At 54.0% G+C, this 23,486-nt stretch overlaps 1 protein-coding gene across 1 annotated transcript; it reads left to right on the forward strand.

Annotated features, from left to right (window-relative positions):
* Positions 1-136: 136 nt before the first annotated feature.
* On the forward strand, positions 137-22,449 carry SEC16B (SEC16 homolog B, endoplasmic reticulum export factor). Its single transcript, XM_052802471.1, has 26 exons — positions 137-183; positions 1,224-1,566; positions 2,667-2,773; positions 4,724-4,829; positions 4,949-5,063; positions 5,773-5,914; positions 6,273-6,430; positions 7,065-7,126; positions 8,386-8,521; positions 9,090-9,320; positions 9,924-10,021; positions 10,710-10,791; positions 10,910-11,027; positions 11,640-11,751; positions 11,998-12,103; positions 12,701-12,841; positions 15,741-15,854; positions 16,584-16,656; positions 18,807-19,058; positions 19,634-19,704; positions 20,255-20,401; positions 20,590-20,697; positions 21,572-21,653; positions 21,766-21,863; positions 21,955-22,023; positions 22,313-22,449. Exons 2-26 carry the CDS (start codon positions 1,298-1,300, stop codon positions 22,379-22,381), a joined length of 3,066 nt encoding a protein of 1,021 aa, XP_052658431.1. The 5' UTR covers positions 137-183; positions 1,224-1,297; the 3' UTR covers positions 22,382-22,449.
* The last annotated feature ends 1,037 nt before the right edge of the window (positions 22,450-23,486 follow it).

The following is a 23,486-nucleotide window of genomic DNA, read 5'->3' on the forward strand; positions in this document are numbered from 1 at the left end:
CAGGGGTGCAAACAGCAGTGCAAACCCTGCCGGGAGCTGAGCGAGCAGCCAAGGGAGTCAGTCTGGGGCGGAGGAGTGGAGGTTGCCCTTTGTCCCGCGCAGCAGCCAGCGGCCCATGTGGCAGTGGACTTTGGCAGTGGCACCCCAGGGAGTGGAAGACGGGCCCCGGCGGCCTCTGAGCAGGTGTGTGTGGCTGCTGTGGGGGGCGGAGGGCAGTGGGAACCCCTGGCCAAAAATTAGAGGGGCCCTCGGTGGGACCAAAATGGTGGGTGTCTGGATGCTTGTGCCTGGGGGGCTATTTAGGGGAAGGATTTAACCCTGATATCACCTAGAAGGGGCACAAACTGAGCTGTCTGTGTTGAGATCTGAGTGTCCCCCCCCTCCCAGCACTGAAATGACCCCAAAATGCCTTAAATGTTGAGTGTGAGAGGGGTGACAAGTAGTTCAGACAGCATCTGGCTATCTGCCCGTATCAGGGAGGTTCGTGAGCCTTTGTGGGGGCAGTTTGGGTACCGATGCTGCAAGAGGAGATGTGGGGGGCTTGAGGGTGGCACCTCCCTCTGGCAGCTGGGGTTTCACCCGTGTGTTGTCTTGGGCTCTCCTGAGGGTTTCCTCTTCTGCATGGGACCATTATAAATAAATCTGGTGTCTGTTTGAACTGCTATATTCTTGCTGGAGCTGGAAGGCAGGAGGAAATCCCTGTTTCCACCCCATCTCATAGCTCACATGAGCAAAGCTCCATTTCTCTCTGCCTCTGTCCCTACTCATTTTTTTTAAGAATAACTCTCCCTGTCCTGCTTGTAGCTTTGCCAATATCCCTTCCTCTACCACGTATAAAATGGGGTTTCACCGCCTTGTTGCAGAGGTAAAGCTGATTTCTAACCTGCTTGGGGAGACTGTGAGTGGTGGTGCTGGTGCTGGTGGTCTGCTGGTTGGGGGTGTGGGAGGATGCTACCTGGATGCTACCTCTGGCTCTGGGAAGAGCTGGATGCCTGTTGCTTTCAAAAATGGACCATTTCATCCTGGTGTTTTAAGGGGAGCTTCAAGTTTAGGTAGATGTGGAGATGGCTTTTCCTTGCCTCTGGGCATTTTGGAAAGAATGCTGGGTTTCAGCAGGCTCCCAAAAGCAGGGAGTAGGTGGCAACAGACTTTCTGGGGGGGCTTTGAAGGGGGGGTGAAAAGCCACTGATCAAACGCACTGTGCCTTATTTCGTTGCTTGCAGGCCACTAAAGCCATTTGGGACTTAACGTCTCCTCCCACCCCAAAACCAGAGAGGATCTCTCTGGCAAGCTCGTGATGGACCCCTGGGCCCCTGCCTGGCTGCCCCAGTTCCAGGAGAGGCAGGTAGCCCGGGCGGGGTGGGGAGAGGCACACCGTGGCCCCCCACCACAGCCAAGGTGGCAGCTCCTCCGTGCAGGGCCCCCGCGTCAACCCGGCCCCTGGGATGGGGGCCACCTCCCCGGCCACCCCTGGGATGAGGGCCGCCACCCCTGGAGGGATGCCCGCAGACCAGCTTCCCGGGCTGAGTACTATGAAAGCAGCAAACCCAACAGGCCGTACTCCAGGTGAGAGCTGTCTGACTTTGCGATGCTCATGTTGAGCCCCTTCCTTGTAATCCTTCTTGAAATAAGATTTGACCGTTTCACCACTCTCATGGGCTTGTGACGTGGGTCCTGCCCTTGTAACTGCATAGGGGAAACAGTAAGCAGCCTCGAGGAGGCAGTGGGCGATTAGGTGATTTCCAGCTATTAAAGCAGCCGGTGACTTCTATATTTAAGGCTGCGTAGCAGTTGCAGCTCCGATTTCTTCCTACAGCTGTGACTTCTGTGGTTGCTGTTTTACAGGCTTCATCTTGGTCCCGAGGTGCATTTTTCTTGAAGGTTTGATTAAATGCAGTTCTTTTTTACCAAGTGCAAGGTGAACAATAAAAATACAAATGGTAATACAGGAGCAAAAGGGAGGTTGCAAACTCAGCTGCTGAAACAGCGGAGGGTGGAAGGATAAAATGTGGGCTAGAGGATGCTCTCACTGCTGAGAGAGCTTTGAGCGCTCCAGCAAATTTGCATTGATTTGCCTGAGTTACTGCCCTTGGCGAGTTATGGCGTGGATACGCAGAGTTTTGTGCTGAGGTGGTACAATGCTCGTACCAGGAAGGTGGGTGTTGCATAGGGCTGACCAAATTGCTGTGTAAATTGTGAAGGGTTAAGGTATGTGAGTGCCGGGTGGGTGGCTTGGGCTTGGGCTGGGGCTGGGCTCCGGCACAGGGGAAGACCTGCTGAGCTGTGCGGTAGATGTGGTAGCTCCAGAACTTGGTAGAGAAGGTGCTTTTGGGGGACCTCTCCTAAAACATGGGTGAAAGCTGATCCCCATGACAAGTCCACATCATCGAGCTGAAATTGGGCATTGCCTGAAACTGCAGTGCACAGCTTTCTTGTAGATGTGGATGGGGAAGTATCCAAAGCTCTTGCTGCTGCTTTCAGGTGTGATGCTGGACCAGTTTCTGGCCCTGCTGCTGAGCAGGGCACCTTGGCAGGGGAGCTGGCTTTATTTCCATTACCCTTTCTTCCTCCAAAGGTCCCATCCAGGGCATGAGTCTAACCCTAGATGTGGTCCAGAACCTGCAGCAGTGCCCTTTCTTTCTCAGATTGAGTATGTTGTGTTTCAGGCAGGGATATGAAGACCCCCACTGGCAGTATCCAGCAGCTGGCTATGGGGATGACTACACCTACCAAAGCCGCCAGTGGCAGCCAGTGGCCTGGCAAGATGACAAAGGTATGAGCTTGTCCTTTGGGTCTGGGGATGGAGGCAACCTGCTTGCAGAGGAGGCGATGCTTTCTCCGGGATAGAATCATTTAGGCTGGAAAAGACCTTTAAGATCATCCAGTCCAACCATCAACCATGCCCACTAAACCGTGAAGTGCCTTGTCTACACGCTTTTTGAATACCTCCAGGGATGGTGACTCAACCACCTCCCTGGGCAGCCTGTTCCAATGCCTGACAACCCTTTCAGTAAAGAAATTTTTCCTAATATCCAATCTAAACATCCCCTGCCGCAACTTGAAGACATTTCCTCTCGTCCTATCTCCAGCCACCTGACAGAAGAGACCAGCACCCACCTCACTACAACCCCCCTTTCAGGTAGTTATAGAGAGCGATAAGGTCTCCCTTCAGCCTCCTTTTCTCCAGGCTAAACAACCCCAGTTCCCTCAGCCGCTCCTCATAAGACTTGTGCTCCAGGCCTCTCACCAACTTGGTTGCCCTTCTCTGGACACGCTCCAGCCCCTCCATGTCTTTCCTGTAGTGAGGGGCCCAAAACTGAGCACAGTACTTGAGGTGCAGCCTCACCAGTGCTAAGTACAGGGGGACGATCACTTCCCTGCTCCTGCTGGCCACACTGTTCCTGATACAGGCCAGGATGCGATTGGCCTTCTTGGCCACCTGGGCACACTGCTGGCTCATATTCAGCTGGCTGTCAACCAGCACCCCCAGGTCTTTCTCTGCCGGGCAGCTTTCCAGCCACTCTTCCCCAAGCCTGTAGTGCTGCATGGGGTTGTTGTGACCAAAGTGCAGGACCCAGCACTTAGCCTTGTTAAATCACATACAATTGGCCTTGGCCCATTGATCCAGCCTGTCCAGATCTCTCTGTAGAGCCTCCCTACCCTCAAGCAGATCAACCCTCCCTCCCAACTTGGTGTCAACTGCAAACTTACTGAGGGTGCACTTGATCCCCTCATCCAAATCATTAATAAAGATGTTAAACAGAACTGGCCCCAATACTGAGCCCTGGCGAACACCACTTGTGACCCGCCGCCAACCGGATTTCACCCCATTCACCACAACCCTCTGGACTCGTCCATCCAGCCAGTTTTTTACTGGTAGCGAAGAGTACACTTGCCTAAGCCATGAGCCGCCAGCTTCTCAAGGAGTATGCCGTGAGAGACAGTGTCAAAGGCCTTACTGAAGTCTAGGAAAATAACATCGACAGCCTTTCCCTCATCCACTAGGTGGGTCACCTGGTCATAGAAGGTGATCAAGTTGGTCAAGCAGGACCTGCCTTTCATGAACCCATGCTGGCTGGGCTTGATTTCCTGGTTGTCCTGCACATGCCATGTGAGCGCACTCAAGATGAGCTGTTCCATAATCTTCCCCGGTACCGAGGTCAGGCTGACAGGCCTGTAGTTCCCCGGATCTTCCCTCTGACCCTTCTTGTAAATGGGCATCACATTGGCAAGCATGGATGGGATGGGTTCTTCTCCCAGGGTCTGCACATCTGCAAGGCTTTCTCCTGCCCATGCTCCTGCGCTGTTGGTGCCATTTTCCCTGTGCAGCACTGCCCTCGGTTTGCATTTGGGAAATGTGAGCACGTACTAGTTGTACCCAAGGGAATGTTTGATCTTGATCTCCATGGCTAAAAACCTGTGTCGTTCCCGGTTCCAGGCTGAACTCGATGCTGATGGTCCTGTGTGAGCAGGGTGGCCAGGGTCTTGTTTTTGCTGTTTCTGGAGTTCCTGGGCTGAAGAAAAGGGGAGGGAGGAAAGAGGAAAGGATATCAGTGCTGTGTTGGCAAATGTGTACAGGGCTTTATCATACCTCCATGTTGAGCTAATTTGGAAGCAAATGGGGTGTGCATGGCAAATTGCCTGACTCATTGCTTTTCTTCTGCAACTTCATTATGGCTTGTTGCTTTGGAGGGGCAATGCTAAATCTTGATTCTCTCTCTAGACCTGAGACAGGGAGAGCCTTACACCAAGAGTACCACTTTCCGGGACCAGCACTACTACAGGGGTTACCACCCCAACCTGGCTGCAACCCCCCGGGGGCAGGACAGGTAAGAGTAGGGGGGCTGGGCATCGCCTGGTGCAACCATCTGCTGCAAAATTAGTGGATTTGTGGCTGGTCCCCAAAATCTCTGACCTTTGGGGCTTCTCCTTTTGGTCCCTTCTGCAGGACACAGACCTACGACTCCTATGAGGAGAGATATGTCTCGGCTGCCCGGCCTGAGTGGGCAGGGGGAGAAACCCCCAGCAGCGATTCGGGGGAGGCCAGTGGCCAGCCCTCAGAGGTAACCTCAAGATGGGCAGGGGTGCAGGACAAGAGGCTTGGGGATCTCCCAGGGATTTTGGGAGCAATACATGTGTCTCTCCTCCAGCTGGGAAGGAAGCTGAGGAGAAAAGGGCTGCTTTGCTATGTTGATCTCAGTGCTTAACAGTCTCTGGGGATTATTATAGTGGGTTATTAGTATTTATGAAGTGCCCATCTGCTGGGCTGTTGTTCCCCCAGGCATGGGGCTGTACACCGCTTTTGCAGGGAGCCAAGAGCAGGCCAGAAATCCAGACTTGGTGGGATGCTCTCTTGCATCCTCCCAAGGTAGCTGAAAGCTGTGTCTTTTTCGGCTCTGTCCACCAAGGTCTGCTCCATCACACTTCTATCCTGATCACTGTGTTTTGGAATAGAGCAAATTAAAAGATCAAATCAAAGCTGCTCTGGTGGTTTTGCTCCTGGGCAGAGCCTTTTTTTCCTGATTCCCAAGCACCACCTGCTGACTGTTGGGCTAGACTTGTGGCTGATGTAAATTATTTTAAAAGCCATTGGGTATGACCAGTGTATGTGCCATGATGAACCTAAGATGCTGAAGAGAGTGAGCTGCTCAAATGGGAATCAGCTGTGCTGTTCCTCCTGGGCAGCAGAGCCTGTCCCGCTGCCCTGGGAGCTGAGAAGCAGTGGGGTCCCTAGTTTCTCAGCCAGGTTTGTGTTTTCTTCCTTCCTTGTAGCCCTCGGGCCAGCCCAGCCTGCTCCTGCAGTACCGTGAGTCGGGGCTCAGCTCCAGCAGCCATGAGCTCAGCCAGTACATCCGTGATGGTGCTGACCACTATGATCCTGCGCTTTCAGGGACCTGGAGCCCGGCACAAGCAGGTGAGGTGTTATGGGGCCCTGGGCCCCTCTGACAAGGCAGGGGAGCAAGGAAATAAATGGCTGGTGTTAGGAGATTTGCTGTCTCACAGCTTGGTCCTTTCCTGGAGGAGGTTTTGTGGGTGCAAGGCATGACCAGGGGGCTGCGGGATGGGTGTGTGGTCCAGTGGCTCTGCCTGGAGGGTGCAGAAGCTGCCACATATTTGCCTTCTGCTTTAGGGGACAGTTCTTGTATAGGGGGGGATCAGTAGAGGGTTACTTCAGTTGTGGGGGCCAGGTTGGGACCTGGTCACATCCTCCATAGTGGAAGCGGTGTGGAGTCAAGATAAGGGGACTCATGGTGGCCTGTGTGTCATTGCAGGGGGGCCCTTGGTGTCCACCCCAGACCCGGTGGTACCCCTCAAGTTCTCGCTGCCACACATGGCAGTGTGCTTCGGAGCTGGAGGCCAGCTGGTACTGGTGTGTCCCCACCGCCCGGCCGAGGGGCAGCTAGCCCACGTCGAGCTACACAGCCTGGAGGTATGCCACAGCCTGGCACCCCAGACTGCCCTCGGTCCCCTTGCTGTAGTGGCTCCTTTTGCCCTGAGGGATGCAAATGCTGTTCATCACCCAAACAGCCTCCTTAGCAGCCTTCCCATCCCCTGCTGCCATCTTATCTCCAGCCAACAAGGACCCTTGAGTCTGCATCGTGCCAGTCTGTGCCTGGGAATTGCTTTCAGCCTTTGGGCCCCACATCCTGCTCCTTCAGCTACGTAACTCTTGTCGTCTGTGACCTGTTCACAGTGTTCCCTCCTGATAGGGACAGATGTGGGCCATACCTCTCTGAAGGATAATTCTGCTCACCTTTCTGAGGTTCTCTGATACAGAGGCCATATCCATCCCTTGAGTCTACCACAGCGTTTCAGTCTCCTATTTTGCCTCACAAAAGAGGCAGATGCCATCTCAACAGGCGTTTCTTACCTGGACCTTAGCATTGGGGTCCATGTGATGGTTTAGGGTCTATGCTCTGGGGTTACCTTAAGACATGCTTAGCACAGAGAGTAGGTTCACCAGCACTGTTGAGCCCTTGGCCAAGGCACTGACTTTCAGCTAGCCCAGCTGGGGCTGGCCTGATTGCTGGAGTCCAGCTGCTGAATTTGCTCTTGTTTTTTAGGTAATCCTTCGTGACACAGAAGAGCTGGAGGAGCTACGGGCCTTCCCTGGGCCCCTGGCCAGGTATGCTGCACCAGCAGGTCAAGGAGCTGTGTCCTCCTGGCTGTGCTAGCATGGCTGGCCTGGGAGCACCTCTTCTTTGGGAGGACACATGAGCTCAAGGCAAACTTTAGGGTCCCCATGGTTTTGAGATATCTGCAAAGGCCAAGTCCAAGTTAAGACTGGGAGCCCATCCCCTTTGCTGCAGTGTAGGTTGGTTTGGATTGTGGGAGATGGTTATTTTGAATATTCATAGGGTGTGGGTTTACTGTGGTTTGTATGTCTGACCTTATTTTGTACTCATGTCCCAGAAAACTGATTTTTGGGAGATCTCTTTGGATTTCTAAAGCCCTGGGTCAACCTGTGGTTTAGCTTTTCCTAAGTTTTTTGTCCCCTGAGACTGTTGAGCATGGCAGGGTCAGACCCAGTATGCATGCACCTTCATCCAGCGTGAGCCTGGGGATGAGTCATGGTGTACTGCATCAGGTTGTCTCTGTATCATACTGGTTACACCAGTGTGATTTCTTGTCACTTGTAACCAACATGGGGAGAGGAAAGGAGTGTGCAGAAGGAGGAAAACCACTTACTGAGCAAAACAGCTGCCTACGCCCAGAAGCTGGGTAGAAGACCTGGAGGTTACTTGTGCTGAAAGGGATGTTGGGAATATCCATACAATATGTTGGTGTGATTGAGTCAGGATCAGCATCTCCCGTCATGGTCCCTCTCCCCTGGCTCATCTTCTCTCTCAGCCACTTTTTCCAACTGTCTGATTTTTTTTTTTTTTTGTAAGACAGCAGTTCTGCCTGGTTTGCACATAGCTTAAAGGTTTCTGCTTCTGTTTCAGACCCAAAGAGTTTATGTGGTCACAAGCATGTCTTTTTCCCTGCACTGTGCCAGTTAATCAAAGATACTGCCTGTATGCATGCCTGCTCCTACAGCCTCAGATATCCACAGCTGTAACAGCAGCACAGCTAAGCAAAACTGAGGTTCTTTGCAGATGGATGGATGAAAATATTATCAGGAGGGCAGAGAGAGGGTTTGAGATGCCCTCTGCATGCCTGAAACACAGAAATGTGCAAAGAGTCATAGTAATGATCAAATTTAAGCATTTTTGAGCTTGGTGTGGCCAGGGTGGTATGTGGTTGATGCCGGGGATCTTTTCCGTCTCTCGCTTTGAATCTTTGGCATCCCCATCAGTGAACCTGGGGATGCTTTGAGTCTGAATGATGTCCTAGATTGTTTTGCCTTGGGTTTCTTTTGATGCCTTTCTTTGCTGCTGTAAGGGAAGACCTGCACAAGGTGGATGTGATGACATTTTGCCAGCAGAAGATAGCCACGAGCTGTGATCTTTCAACACAGAAAGGCAGAGATTCAGCTCTTCTCTGGAAACTGCTGGTCCTCCTCTGCCGGCAGAATGGGGTAGGTGTCCATGGAAAGGGGCTGACTGTTTTGATCTTAGAAGTGAGGCAAGTTATATGCCCCTTATGTGCCTCTTGATTCAGTTGCTATTTTCAGGGGGGTGCACCTTAAAAGCATCCCATTCCCACAGTACCATCAATCAGTTTGGTACTGCCTGGATATTTGGAGCAAACCCTTCTCTTGGACTGCTTTTCATCCTTGTGAACTACCAACAACCCAAGCTATAGCAGCTCTGAAAAGGACTGTTGCCACCTTCATTGAGGAGCCAGCATTTATGCTTAAAAGGGGATTATTCCCTTAACCCGATGAAATGCACCCAACCTAATCTGTGGCTGCTTGTTGGGAGCAGATGAACGAGATCTTCAGAGCGAGTGCTGTGAAGGTCTTGCTAGTTGTGCTGAATCCTTTGCCCTCCAAAACTGCGTGCTGGTGGCCAAGGCTGGTCTTGTTGGGAGATGCACTAGGATTGAGGATACAAGTGTAAGCATGTCCGACTGGAAGTGCCATCAGCCTTTGCTCATGGGGCAGCCTCCATGGGCCTCCTCGCTTCTCCCCTTCCCTTTCGCAGTCCATGGTGGGCTCAGACACGGCTGAGCTGCTGATACAAGACTGCAGGTGCCTGGAGAAGTACAAGAGGCAAAACCCTGCGGCAAACCTGCTTGGCCTGACGGATGACGAGTGGATGTCGCGTCAGCCGGGGACACTGGACCTCATCACGGGGGAGGTCCCTCCTGTTGTGGAGACGCAGGCACAGATAGTGGAGAAGTTCACCAAACTCCTCTATTATGGCAGGAAGAAAGTAAGTGGTGAGTGGGATCCAGGACAGAGGGCTGACTTTTGTTCTTGGCCCCTTTGGCCTCTTCAGGTTTTAAAAGGAAGGGTGGTCAAGACATGCCCTATGGTTGTGGTATCAACCATTCAAGTTGTTTGTACAATAGGGCTTATGGCAGTGATTTTCCACCATTGGGAACTGGGATGGGGCCCTGAGTGAAGACAAGATGCAGATGCTTTTACCAGCACTGTGGGTTTAGTTGCAGCTATGTGATCTCAAGGGATACCAAAGGCACAGGGAGAGAGAGGAGGGTTGCATGCAGAGAAGGTTGGGTGTCCAGGCTGGGATCCCAAAGTGGTGGCATTGAGAGCTAACAGGCAGCACAGACCTGGAAATCCAGGAAAGACAATATTGCTGTGAAGGTCCCAGTTCTTGTCATCATGCGAGGTAGAAAGATAAAGGGGCCTTTGTGAATGTGGGAGGGTTTTTTGGAGGGTATTAGTTAAAGCCGGAGTAGCCATTAGATCTTGACTCCAAGCTGGGTGAGCAGAGGGTCCTCTGGCAGCAGGGGAGGGCAGGGAAAAACATAGAGTTAATGCAAAGCCTTTTTCTTCTCCACCTTGGCTGCAGGATGCTCTGGTCTGGGCCATGAGAAACCAGCTGTGGGGCCATGCCCTCTTCCTCTCCAGCAAGATGGACCCTCGGACCTACAGCTGGGTGCTCACTGGGTAAGTTGGAGAAGCTAAAGCCATGTATGATGCTCTGTGACTGCCTTTGCCAAGCCTATTACCCTTTGGGTGCCCTCAGCCCCAGTGCACTGAAAAAAGAGCATTGATTTCAGCTGGATGCTTTCAGAGGGGGCAAAGGGGAGAGGGGGGCATCCATCTGGATGGGCCCAAGTCCTTTGGGCTTCCTGATGGACAGGAGAAACCAAGGTGGAGGCTGGAAAGCAGAAGGAAAGCCATTCCCTGGAGATGTGGCGTGGATTCATTCTGAGTCTTTGGCTTTGCCTTTGCTGCCCTAGCAAAGGCAACCATAGGGGTAGGGGGAGCTGAGCTACCTTCACTGTGATCCAGCCTGGTCTAAGCTGTTCATCCCACTCGTATGAATGTTTTCTGGTGGAATTAACGTACTTAGTCTGGATTGGGTTGATCCCTTCAGAGAGAGTTAAGCAGAAATTTTCTGTCTTGTGCAACCCGAATCCTTTTAAGGAGGTTTTATCCAGTGTTGTCCTGGAGACTTGCCTGCTCTGGAGGTAATGCAGCTCATCTGCCTCGTGGGCTGATGATCCTTTCTGCCTTCTCTGGGAAGCCCCTCAGAACACTGCTTTTCTGGGGTATTTGGGATGTGCCCTTGGAGGTGAATGAGAGTTTGTCATCCCAGCATGGCAGCCCTATCTCTGCTGTCTCCTCACAGGTTCACCAGCACGCTGGCCACCAATGACCCCCTGCAGACCCTCTTCCAGCTCATGTCAGGAAGGATCCCGCAGGCAGCCCTGGTCTGTGAGCAAGAGGCTGGCCCTGGCACGTGTACCCCCTCTGCTGTCAGCTGCCTGTGACACCCACCTTGTGGTGACCATCTCTGCTCACCTTTGCTCTCCTCTTGCCTCCCTCCAGTGCTGTGGGGATGCCCTGTGGGGAGACTGGAGGCCTCACCTGGCTGTGATGTTGTCCAACAAGGTTGGAGACATGGAGCTGAACCACCGAGCTATCGTCACCATGGGAGACAGTTTGGGTGAGCCAAGGCTTTTGTGAGCAGTTGTGTTCCAGCTGTCTTGTAGTGGTGGGTGGACACCGGCAATGTTACCGTGCATGTCCACGCTGGCATGGATGTAGGCTGGTGCCAAGATGGAGTGTGCATGCCCGTACCCCCGGACTTGTGGTGCCTGTGCGGTGGCAGGGATGAGGTGTTGATGGGTCCTGCTGCCATTTGTGCTGGCAGATGAGTCAGGCCCAGGCATATCTATTAGCTGCTCTTTTGGAGACACCTGGAGCAGCCGGACCCAGAGAGGGCATATATAACCGCAGGGACTGAGACTTGTTCCCAGTGGCAGGGACTCTTGGGAATTTCATACCAATAATGGCACCCTGCAGAGCTGAAGCTGGAAGCTCAGGTTTCCCTGGTCCTACCACTGAACTGAAATCCCCTCCTAGGTACAGAAAGCAGCAATCAGGGAAAACAGACAAAAAACAGGGAGAAGGGAGGGATCAGGGTCTGCATGGACAGGGAAAAACGGGGCGGTGGGGTTTGGGTTTTCCTGTGAGCTTGGGGGCCTCCAAAACAACACTGACCACATGGTGACCTCTCTCTCAGGACTAAGTGTTTGTCTTTTTTCCTCCCATCCAGCTGGCAGGGGAGCAGTTGAAGCAGCTCATTTCTGCTACCTGATGGCAGATATTCCTTTCGGTTACTTCGGGGCGAAGGCAGACCGCATGGCTCTGCTGGGCAGCAGCCACTGGTGAGCGAGCCCAGGAGGCTGTGCTTTTGCTAGAGTGATGTGTCCCACCTTCTCCCCATCCCCGGGATCTCACTTTTACACAAAAGCGATCCCTGTTTGTGGGTTTTTACTGCTCTTAATGTGAGCTTTGCTCTGGGCCTCTCCAGTTGCAGGCTGGCACAGTGGTGGAGCTGTGAGTCTGTGTGTGGGGCTGTCTGGGGAGAGAGATCTCCTCCTGCTTGCTGAACCTACCCCTCTCCTCTGCAGTCAGGCATTCGCCCAGTTTGCCAGGACAGAGGCCATCCAGCGGATGGAAATCTTCGAGTACTGCCAGCACCTACGACAGCCCAAATCCTTCCTGCTCCCCTTCCAGGTAGCGGAGATGTGCAAGCACATCTGGTGCAGCAGCTCAGACCTGCCACAAAACATGCATCCACCCTGAAGCCAGGGATTCAGGCTGCTCTCCAAGGCTTGTCCCCTCACTGGGCTTTGGGGGTGATGGGGAGGCTGCCCCAGCCGAGGAGGTCCTCCAGAGCAGGGCTTTGGGCAGATTTGGGGGCACAGTGTGTTTGATCAGCGCTAGCTTAGGTCTAGTTGCCTTCCTGCTCTTTGGGTAATGGATAGACTTTTCATATTGCAAATAAGTACCCGGCTGTTGCTGCCTTGGGCGCTGCACAAATTGGTTGGATAAATGAAGGTGGTGGGCTGGTGTCCTCTCCCCACCACCTATCTGCTGGCTCTGGGCCAGTCTGGCCTTGCGACAGTGTTGTGGTTCAGGGAGAAAGGCTGGATGACCCTGTGGGGATGGGTGGGGGTGCCCATGGGTCAAGTTGAAGGTGACCTCTGGGTGATGAGACCCATGATCCAGAGTGCTCCGAGTCATGCTGGGATGATGTGCTGGGGCAGAAGGGACTCACAGGCATGAGCATGTCATTGCTCACCTATGTCTGCTCCGCTTCCCTCTCCCGAGGTGTACAAGCTCCTCTACGCCTCTCGCCTGGCTGACTATGGGCTCCCAGCCCAGGCCCTGCAATACTGCGAGCAGATCGCCACTGCGCTCCTGGGCCAGGATCTGGCCAGCCACCCCATCCTGGCCCAGCAAGTGATGAAGGTGAGTCTCATACTCCCCTGCATCCTTGGCAGGGACCCGGTGTGGTAGGAAGCATCCTTGGGATTTCCCGTGGCTGGGGGTGCTTGGCAGCTCTGAGCAGTCCCCCCAGGGTTTGCTGCCTGGTGTGTGCCGAGTACAGTGAAGCCAACGCCCCCATGCAGTCTCTAATACCCATGGATTTAGGGTAGAAGACAAAGGAATTTTGTTGACTGCCAAGTAGGAGCAGAGTTATTTGGAAGCAAAGGATGTTTTTTGTTCTAGAGAGGCTTTTTGAACTTCTAAATGGCACAGACATAAGAAGCTGAAGTTTGAGTGCTTGACATTTCCCCTCCAGCTCATCATCCCATGATTCCATTTACCTGCCAGGGGCTCTTTTGGGGTGACAGTGAATAGGAGCATGTCCCTGCTTCTAGCACCGAGGCCAGCTCATCTGCTTCATGAGTGGGATGCTGGGGCAGGGAGGGGTGAGGCAAAGTGTCCCAGGTCCCCCGGGGCAGGTTGGGCTCTCAGGAGAGTGGGTCTGCCTGCCCCACACACATTACCAGGGCAGTGCTGAGGCTGCTCGAAGCCTTCCTCTGTTGGGAAGGGTGCAAATGCCGTGGTGCTGTGAGATGAGAGCAGCAAGGATTGCCTGTCTGAAGCGGGTGCTGCAGAAATCACCCAAAACTTGGCTCGTGCAGCCCCCCCCCATCGTCAAAACCTATTTACTGTCTAACAGCTTCTCAGATCTGCTGTTCTGCTGGGGATAATGCTTCTCCTGGGAGAAAACACTTTCATCTGAAAAACTAGTCCATTCGTAGACACTCTTGTCTTTGATGTTTTAGACTGTGTTACAAATTATGATACACATTAGTGTTTGATTAAGACTTCCTCTCTTTTGAAGCTGGGGACGATATACAACCAGGTGCTAGTTCATTAATATTGGATCAAAGTGCACATTAGCTTTTGGATTAAACATTCCCCCCGTTTAAGAGTAATCATGCTTATAATTTCCTCTTTCCTGCAACTGATTTAGGATGAACACATGTGTGTTTGCAAAGACATGGGACAGTGGGTCTGTAGGTAGTGCAAGCTCCTGGCTGGGTGCTGGGTTAGTCTGCTCTCTGTCACCAGTCCCTGTCCCAAGCTGGGCTCTGGCTGCGTGGGTCATATCTTGCTGTAACCTGTTGGAGTTGGAAAGTGTGTTTTGTGCTTTGTTTTTAAAAACTTTGGGAATAGGAAAAAATGGCCGATGGGGACTGGTGTGGAGGGGATAGCTGAGACCTGTGTGGCTGCAGAGGGTGGCTGCAAGGTCAACTCTGGATGGCTTTTGGTGGCCCTTGATGCGGCAGCCTCATAGCAAACTGGAGAAGATAAATAAGCACGAAGGAGCTGGGAGGGAGCTTGATAAATCCTCAAGAAGTGAGTCGATACCAGTAAGAGAAAATTCAGTAAAGGCTCAGATGAAGAGCAGTGCTTTGAGTGTCATCTCCCCTCATCCATCTGTCTTGAAACTGGACCCTTGTCTGAGCAATTTCTCCAGACTGTGATTTAGCTCTGCAGGGAGCCCTCCATCTCACCCTGGGCTGGTGGGATGGGTGGCCCCAGAAGAGCCTCTTGCTCTGTTGATAGTAGCTGGAGACCCCACGTGATTGAGATGGCTGCAGCCAGGGTGGCAGAGACCCCTCTCTTGCAGGAGAAATCAAACACACAGCAGCAATACTGCAGAGAGGGACCTGGGGGAGATAGCGGAGCATGGAAAAAATACCGAGCAGCAACATAACAGAATGCTGTTGCAAAAAAAGAAAAAAAAATTCCAATGTTATAATGTTATTCTGGGCTATGAGAGCAAGAACTGCATGTGTGAGACAAGGAGGTGATAATCCCCCTGTGCTCAGGTCTCTGGGGTCTTGGCTGGGGCACTGTGCCCTGTTTGGGATGCTGCGCTCAGAGACAGGGCCAAATTGGAGCAAGTGCAGAATAGAAGAGCAGGGGTGATAAGAGATTGAGGGGAAAATGACCTCCAAAGAAGGCCTCAGGGTTATTTTTTCCAGGCAAGATATGCTGGGGGAGGAAGGGGTACAGGGGAGCAGGAGGCTGCTTTTCAGGGGATGGTGCCTGATTGTCCCTGCAGCTTCTGTGGGAGCAGGAATTGAGAAGCTTAATTTGCAGCAGGGAAGATTTCACTTCAATGTTATGAAAAAAACTCTTTAGCTCTAAGGACGTTAAGCATCAGGACAGGCCTAGGAGGCTGCAAAATCTTCTCCCTGGAGATTTGTAAGTGCAAATTGACAAACATGGGCTGGTGTGGGCACACAGGATTTTCTTGAGCGTTGGCAGATGGATCAGATAACCTCAGAATATCCCTTCCAGCCCTGCATTTCTGTTGTTTTCTGCGTGTTTATTAGTAATGGTAATGCTTGTTGCAAAGACAGGTGAGCCCTTAGCTCAAACCCTACCAGCTCCCATCCATCCTTATAGGGTAGGTAAGGGGTTGATGCACAGCCCTGGGAGTTGGGCTGTTTCCAGGGCTCCTGGTGGGGTGTTCTGCAAACCTGCTGGTGCCGCAGGCTGGCTGTCAAGTAGGATTAAGGTGCTCGTTTTCCTTGGAGGACAAAAGGATGGTAATAGTTAGCTGCCTCTCTGATGTGAAGAGCATCTTTGACGTGGGTACTTCGACATCTATGTGGAGGTGGCTGAGATAGCCCTGCTGGGCAGCTCTCTGTGGCAATGCAGGAGAGGGAATAAATCTCACATGAGAGGCTGGTGTTACTTTTACCCCCATATTATGAAGAAGTGCAGCTCTGGTGGTTTTCCCCTGGGCCTGTGTGCCCAGCCATGCGCGATTGCTGCGAGGGTTGGTCTCTTCCCTGCGGAGCTGAGATGTGTGATGAGCCTTGTTGTCCTCCTGGCTCTGCAGCTAGCCGAGCGGCTGAAGCTCTCCGACCCTCTGCTCCTGGAGATGCCAGAGCAGGACCAGATGCTGGAGCCTGACTGGCTGCTACAGCTCCGAGCCTGCTGCCGGGAGTGGGAGGTAAGGAGGAGCGAGGATGCTGCAGGGCAGCTGGTCCGTGGTGGTGTTTGTCTGCAGGAGCATCCTCCTCCTCTGCCCTGAAACTAAGGGGAGGGATGGGTATGGAGGTTTGAAGGCCATTCGAAGGACCAGGTGCCTTTCCCCTTGGCTTGTGAGCTCAGAGACATGGTCTCTGCTGTGGGACCTGCAGCTTCAGTGGAAGCAGGGAGGTTGCAGTGCCTGAGGGTGTGAACAGCAAGGGCTGCAGAGCTTTGCATGGGGTAAAACACTCCTTGTCTTGGCTCAGGGAGGGCAGTCAGGGGCTGGTGGGTGAATGATGATCTCCTCTTGCAGTGAGGATGTTGCAGAGGACACTGGTGGGGCATCATCTTGCAGACGTATGCTCTCAGGTCCCTTAACTGTAGGCTGATCCTTGGATCAATGCTTTTTGTTCAGGTTTCATGTCTGCTTTTGGTTTTGTGCCCTTTTCTGTCTCCAGTTTCCCCTCCTGCCTGCTCTCAGCAGGGCAGCGGTGCTGCAGCCCCCTTCACTTGCTGGGAAAGAGCTGTGCCTGTGCTGGTATGGGTGTCACCTGTAACCTGGACTCCTACAGCCCAGGGTGGGTTGTGACCCCCAGCCCCACCAGCACCATGCTTTTCTTCACAGTGGCTTTGTGGTTTCCTTAGTCTTTGCCCTGTGCCATCCCTTTTTCCATCTGTTTTATCATGTTTTCCCTCTGACTCCTTGCAGGTGGAAGATGACCTCTCTCTGGAGGTGGCACCCACTCAGCCAGATCTCTCCTGGGCTGCTGCATCGATGGCAGGTAAAGAAAATGAAGCAGCAGGTTGCAATTGCCGCAGCAGCCTTCTCTGCACATGGAGTTGTGCTGCCATGGGCTGGGAGGAAGCTCCCTGCTCCCCAGAGCATTTCTCAGCAGCTTCTCCTTGCTCCTTACATCCCCCCCAAACTCAAAATTTTGCTCTTGCCTGGATGCATCCCTCTGGTGTGGGGCTGCCGGGGATGGGCTACAAACCCAGGGGTTGATGCTTATGCCTGCTGTATGAAGTCTGAGTAATTGGGCCTAATTACCACAGATTCAGAGTCCCTGTGGGTGCCGTGGAAGAATGGGGACTGAGGGTGGGCGGCTGGACGAAGCACGTGCCTCCCAGCTGAGCCTCAGGGGAGGTGGCCCTCCTCCCAGGCAGTCCTTCGAGGATGAAAACTGGAGCTGAACTAAGGGGATTTCTCACTTTCAGAATGAAAGATTTGGGAAGGAGCTTGTTCCTCTGCATACTGGGCTGCAGAATGCCTGTTGGTAAAGCCCCAGTGTTACCCCTTCCCTACTGCCTCTTTCACCCCTTTGCTTTGCCTCTTGGTGACCCCAAGAGTCCTCTCCAGTGACATTCCACCCAGAGGGTCAAGAGACATCAAGATGAGGGACATGAGCCTTCCCTGGGTCCATTGGGATGTCCCATCAAGAAGTCAGGGGCTGGTGACCCATTGGCATTGCTTCACGGCCACCTCCATCAGTTGGATGCCCCGGCACAGCCCACTGCTCCTTGCTGCTGCTCAGATCCAGCTTTCTGCTGGGAATGCTGGCACCAATGGGTGGAGAATAAAGGCTTGTGCAGACAGGATAAAACATGACAAATTCCTCCCAGCCTTTTCTTCCTATCAGCTTTCCCTGCTGCTGCCAAGTTCTTCTTCAAAGAGCTCTCCCAGGCAGTAAAAAGGATCATCAATCCTGATTGCCTTCTGCTGCTATCAGGGCTGAGGCTATGATAACCCTTCCTTGGAAAAAAGTCAGAGGTATGATGAGGGCTTCTCTGAGTGGCCAGGTCTGCTCCATGTAGCCTCTGCAGCTCACTTTCCCAATGCTTGGCCCTTTTGTTCATTGGGAAGACCATCCAGAGTCACCATCTGAGGGACCTGCATGCAAAGAAAGCTGGCTTGGTGCTGAGTTCATCCATTTTGGAAAGACAAAGCCTAAATCAAGGTGCCAAGCTGGGATCCATGTGGTCACAGCAACCTCCCTCTCCATCCTTACAGCCTGGGCTGTCCTCCCTGACTTTTTCCAGCTAAGCTTGCCAGGGACCATGGAGTCGAGTATCCATCCTCCTCCCTGCGGATCTCGAGCATCTCCAGGCTGTGTGGGAACAGCTTGTGGGTGTGAAGCCAACCCTAAGCGGGCTGGAGGCAATGCCGGCGGACAAAGAAAAGGGTTTTGTAGCACTGTATCCAAGACATGCCATAGTCTGTCCCTGGGCTCAGACCCAAGGGGTCTGGGTCCTGCCTGGCCATGTCTTATGGTGATGGGAGAGAAAATTCCTAATGCCCAGCATGTTTCTGGCTGAAGGCTGCAGAGCTGGAACAAGCAGGACATGCACCTTGGACCAATGGCAGTGTGCTGCCTGTGCTGTGTCTAACATCAGACAGAGCAACGTGTATGTGTGTTAAATAAAACAAACCCCACTTGCTCAACGTGCCTTTCAAACAAACAAAACCCAACCCTGAATAAATCTGCCTAAAGCAAGAAACTCATTTGTGGGTGCTCCTGTGGAGCAGAAACGAAGACTGCGGTTTCCTGGTGAATTTTCTTTCTTGCTTGGGGTGTGCAGCAGGAGTGGAAGAAAAGGCTGGAGGCCCCGGACTCCTTTGAACTGCTGGCATGAGCTGCTTGTGCTTGGTCTCTTTGTTTCCATAGCATTCCCCTTCTGAGTTCATTTGCAATGTCAGGCATTGGAGGTTTTTTTTCCCTCCGTCTTTCACAGCCCACCTTCCTTGAAGCCTCTGAAAGGTCCCCACTGCTGCGCTGTGCCCTACCTCCTTCCTTGCCTGTGTGTGGTCCCTGGGGTCCCTCCTCATGCCCCTGGCTCCTGCTGATGTATAATGGAAAAAGGGAGAATTCAGTGCAACAGCCTGATGAAATTATAAACACTGGAGTAAACTCCTGAGGTGTGGGTTTTTTTGCAGATGGAGAGCCTGGTCAGGAGCTTCCCCGGAGCAAAGGCTACCAGTATGACCAGTGGTACCAGCCCATGCCACCCCAGGGACCCAGCTCCCACGAGGACATGTCTCTCCAGCCCCTGGCCCCCACTCAAGTCGCAGCATCACCACTGCTCGGCACTGGGCAAGGGCTACAGCCCCCCGCGCTCGGCCTGGGGACAGCTGCCCCTCCGGGAGGTGTTTTTGCTGAGCCCCCTCTGCAGGTGGTGCCACTGGCAGGTAAGTGCTCTAGCCTTGTTTCTCTGCAAAAATACCCGTCCCCAGTTAGTAGCAGTGGGATGGGGCGTTCCTCTTGGAAGTGTGATCCTCTATGGCATGTGCATCACTTCAAATGCTGCTCCCTTCACCCAGAGCCTTGTTTCCCTCCAACCTTGCCCCAGACGTGGAGCCACGCTTGCCCAGTGGTGTGCACGCAAACCAAGTCCACCACTGTCAGCCACCCTGGGCAGGTGGCTCTTCATTTTCACAAGAACTTGCCCAAAGCAGCAAGGGAGGGCAGCTCTGGGTTGCTGGCAGTGCTGCCACTTCCCTACCAGATGGGAAAAACCAGCTTCACGTCCAGCAGCGGAAGGCAGGTTTTTGAGATGCACCAGTGCAGGCTTGTGACTTATTCCCTCCCTGGTGCTGGCATGGACAGGGACCAGAATGGCCTTTTGCACCTCTCAAGGGGGGACATCTTAGCCATGTGGCCTTGCTCTGGAGTGGGAGGATAGAAGCACTGAAAATAGCTCTGATAGACATGGCAGGAGCTTCTTGGGCCAAGCCATGACTGCATCCTTCCCTCTGCTCCACAGGAGAAGCTGGGGAGCCCCAGGATGTCCCCCTGTCCCCTGGAGGGGTGCAGCCATCCCTCCCAGCAGAGCAGGTGAGTCAGAGGGGTCAGGGAGACCATCCCTGACCCATTATTGGGGGGCACTGGGGAGATTTGGGACTCGCTGGCTTGTCCTTCCACATGCTTAACTCACACGGAAACCCCCCCCCCCCCCCATCGTGATGCCAGCCATCCCCTTAGGGACCTGACGGGTCAGGGTAGCCCTCTCCAGCCTCCTACCTCTGGGACCATGGGCTGCCCACTGCACCCTGCTGTGGGTGCTGTCCCTCCCCACCTGCTGTGCGAGGGACACCGGGGTCCCTGGGGGTGCTACCCTTTAAGCCTGGCATGGAGGAGTCCCGGGGATGCTCTGATCGTAGAATCATAGAATCATTTAGGTTGGAAAAGACCTTCAAGATCATTGAGTCCAACCATCAACCATGCCCACTAAACCATGGTCTGGAGTACCCCGTCTACTCACTTTTTGAATACCTCCAGGGATGGTGACTCAACCACTTCCCTGGGCAGCCTATTCCAATGTCTGATCATGCTTGGGGTGGCTTGTTTGGGAACACGACATGGCAGCTCTGATCTCCGATGCCAGGAGGAGTTAAAGGCAAGGGCTCGGACCATCTCAGAAAGCTCCACTGTCTCCTTGGAAGATGACAGCCAGCCTTCCTCAGAGAGCACGGCTGAAGACACCATTGAAGAGCCAGCACCAGCAGAGGCGGTGAAGCTGGGTGAGGATAAGGTGAGCATGCCAGGGCTGACGTGAAGCCCTGTGCTCTGAGCTTGCCTGTCCCTGATGCCTGCTGTCCCTGCCTTGACATGGGCAAAACAGTACCTGCTCCCATGGCTGGTGTGGGGGGCAGCTGGGTGGCCGTGGCGTCCTCCCCTTCTCACTCATTTATGTTGACTGTGACAACCTGTGTTTCCCAGAGCTCTGGATTCAGGTGGTTTGGCTGGTTTCGGTCGAAGCCCACCAAGGAAACATCTCCCAAAGCCGGGTCTGAGATGGGCCCAGACTGCCCCACGCCGGGTCCACAGGTAGGGTATGAGAGGCTGTCCTGTCCCCAGGTGACACCCAGGGTTACAGCCATGGGGACAGGTGACACGTCTCCCCCTTCACCCACTATTTCTCCCTCCGTCCTCGTGCAGGTGGCTGGGCTGTGCCGTTGCACAGCTCCCCATGGCCGTAGCCATTCTGTGCAGGGACAGAGCTGGACCAGGAGCCCTTTTAGCCTGGAAGTGAATCCTTGGTTAATAATAACTGTAAATTTATAAAGCCTCTTTGAACCCAGAGGTCCTCCAAGCACTCAGCAAACTATGTGGGGATGGCTTGCCCTTTGCCGGAGCGGAAAGCAGCAGCTGCGAGCGGCACAGCTCAGGCAGGTTTTAGGAGCTGAAGGGAAGGAAAACCTCTTTAACTGGAAGCGCAGCAGAGAGAGGGAAGCAGCCATGTGTGGTTATCCCAGTCCTGGCCGAGTCCTCAGCGTGTCACATCCCTGACTGCGGGCTGGCGGTGGGCTTAGAGCGAGACCGTCCCCTGGAAGTTTCTTCCTGGTTGAGAATGACCTACAATCCTGGAGCAGGAAATTTTGGGATATTCTTCCAAAACTAGCAGGAGATGAGGAACAGAGGGGGACCCATGGACCCTGGTGGCCCCTTACACTGTACATGGCCTTGGTGTCCAGCCTCCTGCCTAATTTTGAGCTCTCTGGGTGGTTTAGCATTGTGACAGGGGTTGCTTGCCCTGATCCTGTAGCTGCCCCTTAGCTTGGGTACCTGTAGCCTCTTGGGGTACCTCTCCAGCAGGATGGGTGCAGAGTGGCACCCCGAAAGTGTGGTGTGGTATATCTGGTGCAGAGGCTTTCTCACCATGCAAAGAGCTTCTGCTCTAAATGGGTGGATGTGGTTTCAGGAACGGATGTCACCATCCCCACATGAAGCTCCTCCTGTGGCTGGGACAAGCCCTTTGGCTCAGCCTCCCTCCAGAAACCCTGGTAAATGCTGCATGGGTCCCCTTTCCCCTCTCCCTGTTGGCATTTTAGAAGCTGCTCCTCCTAATTATGTTTGGTGGGGTTTTTTTTTTTTTTTTTTGGTTGCATGCCCCAGCAGGAATGCAATGTGAAAATACTTTTCCTGTTACTCCAGCATCCACTGAGATGAAAGGATCGTGGGATGCAGGTGGTGGGGAGTCATCAGGAGAGCAGGTGAGGAGAGGAGGGAGGTGTACTTGTGTGTGATGGGGGGGTCTGAAATTGGGGAGTGGCTGTTAAGTGTCTTTCCCTTCACCCCTTCCAGACTGGCTCCCATGAATCTCCCCCATCGGTGGGGACAGTTCCCCTCTTCAACCCTGTCCAGGTGTCTCAGGTGAGAGCATTGTCCTGTGGTGTTGCTGGTTAGAGCTGGGGCTGGCTCCTGCCTTTGGGGGTGATGCCAGGTTGCAGGCAATCTGCTATGGGCAGGGGGATATAGGGGATACCAGCCCTGGGTATAAGGGTTTGGTGTTTATAAGAAAATAAATGGGGGGAGGACAGTGATGGGGGGGTGGTGATGGAGGAGGGAAATAGGGGGGAATGCTTGTGGCTGCATCCTGAGGACAGCAGGTCTGCATTTTGAGGTACAACACTCCCTTACACCACCTCTCTCTGCTTCCCAGCTGGCCACTGCTGCTCGACCCAACCAACCCAGGCTGCTTTCCCAGCGCCGCTACCCCAACCCCCTGTGATCGGAGAGCCCGGGGGGGTGGCTGAAATCAACAGTGGTGACCATCTGCAGAAAGTTCTTTAACCAAAATGGTGTTTGTGATTATTTTGAAGGGGGGTGACAGAGGTTGGCCCTGTGACCCCACATGATGTGCAGTGTCATCCGGGGCTGTGGGACTCAACCGCTACCACCAGTTTTGTGGGTGTTGGGGGAGTTTAGAAGCCGTATAAATGGGGGACGGGGATGAAAAAGGGTGTCCGGGGAAGAGTAGTCTGAATTGGGTTGTAGGGCGATGCCCCACCTCACGCATTGGACTCAACGATGGCTGGCCGTGAGTCTGTCTCAAAGCACCGCGGGGCCACGAGCATCCGCCGGGGTTCCGCGAGCAGGGAGAAGGGGGTTTTGAAGTCCCGCCGCCCCGCCGGGAACCAGCTACGGCTTCTCCTGCCCAGGCCGGCCCATCATCCGCGGCGCCCCCCCTTGCTGGTGGCTCACTCGCCCCTCGCGGGCGGGGCTCTGCTAGAGCCGCGGGCGGCCCTTCTCTCAGACCTTCCCCGAGGCGGAGCGTGGGTGACGGGCACCCCGTGGGTGGCCTCGGCGGTGAGCTTCCCCCGGACGTAAGAAGTACCACTGCCCTGTCCTATATATGTACTCACTTCTCTCTCTGCTTCTAGGACAGGGTGAGCTGTCGGTGCTACCCAGCAGGCATTGCGCCGCATGCTAATATAGAACCGCCCCTTCGTCGGGGGTGGGGCTGGAGGGGGTTGTTCCCTCGCGGCCGCTGTGTGTGGAAGGTGAAGCGCGGCTCCGCGGCTGGGGTCCGCCTGCCGCCCGACACCGAGTGGGCTGGGGGCTGGTAGGCCTGCGGGGCCCGGGCCCACTCGTGACTATGGGGGCCAAGACCTGTTTGTGAAAGGTTGTGGGGTTGCGGCCCCCCCCCCGCTTTGTGACAACAGGTGGGGTCAAGGACTGCTTGCAGCAGCCTGCGGGGTTGGGGCCCGCTTGTGACAGCCTGTGGGGCCGTGACCTGCCTGTGACAGGCTGCGGGGTTGGGGCCCACTCGTGACAGGCTGTGGGGCAGAAACCTGCAGGCTGTGGGGTTGGGGCCTGCTCATGACGGCTGTGGG

Source organism: Harpia harpyja, chromosome 11, assembly GCF_026419915.1.
Source record: "Harpia harpyja isolate bHarHar1 chromosome 11, bHarHar1 primary haplotype, whole genome shotgun sequence".
Classification (NCBI taxonomy): domain Eukaryota; kingdom Metazoa; phylum Chordata; class Aves; order Accipitriformes; family Accipitridae; genus Harpia; species Harpia harpyja.

Excerpts from the sequence above, each read along its gene's own strand:
- SEC16B (XM_052802471.1), top strand. The coding sequence starts at position 1,298 with ATGGACCCCTGGGCCCCTGCCTGGCTGCCCCAGTTCCAGGAGAGGCAG. Across the intron at positions 1,567-2,666 it reads CCCAACAGGCCGTACTCCAG|GCAGGGATATGAAGACCCCC; the intron begins GTGAGAGCTGTC and ends GTTGTGTTTCAG. Across the intron at positions 21,864-21,954 it reads GGGAGTCATCAGGAGAGCAG|ACTGGCTCCCATGAATCTCC; the intron begins GTGAGGAGAGGA and ends CACCCCTTCCAG.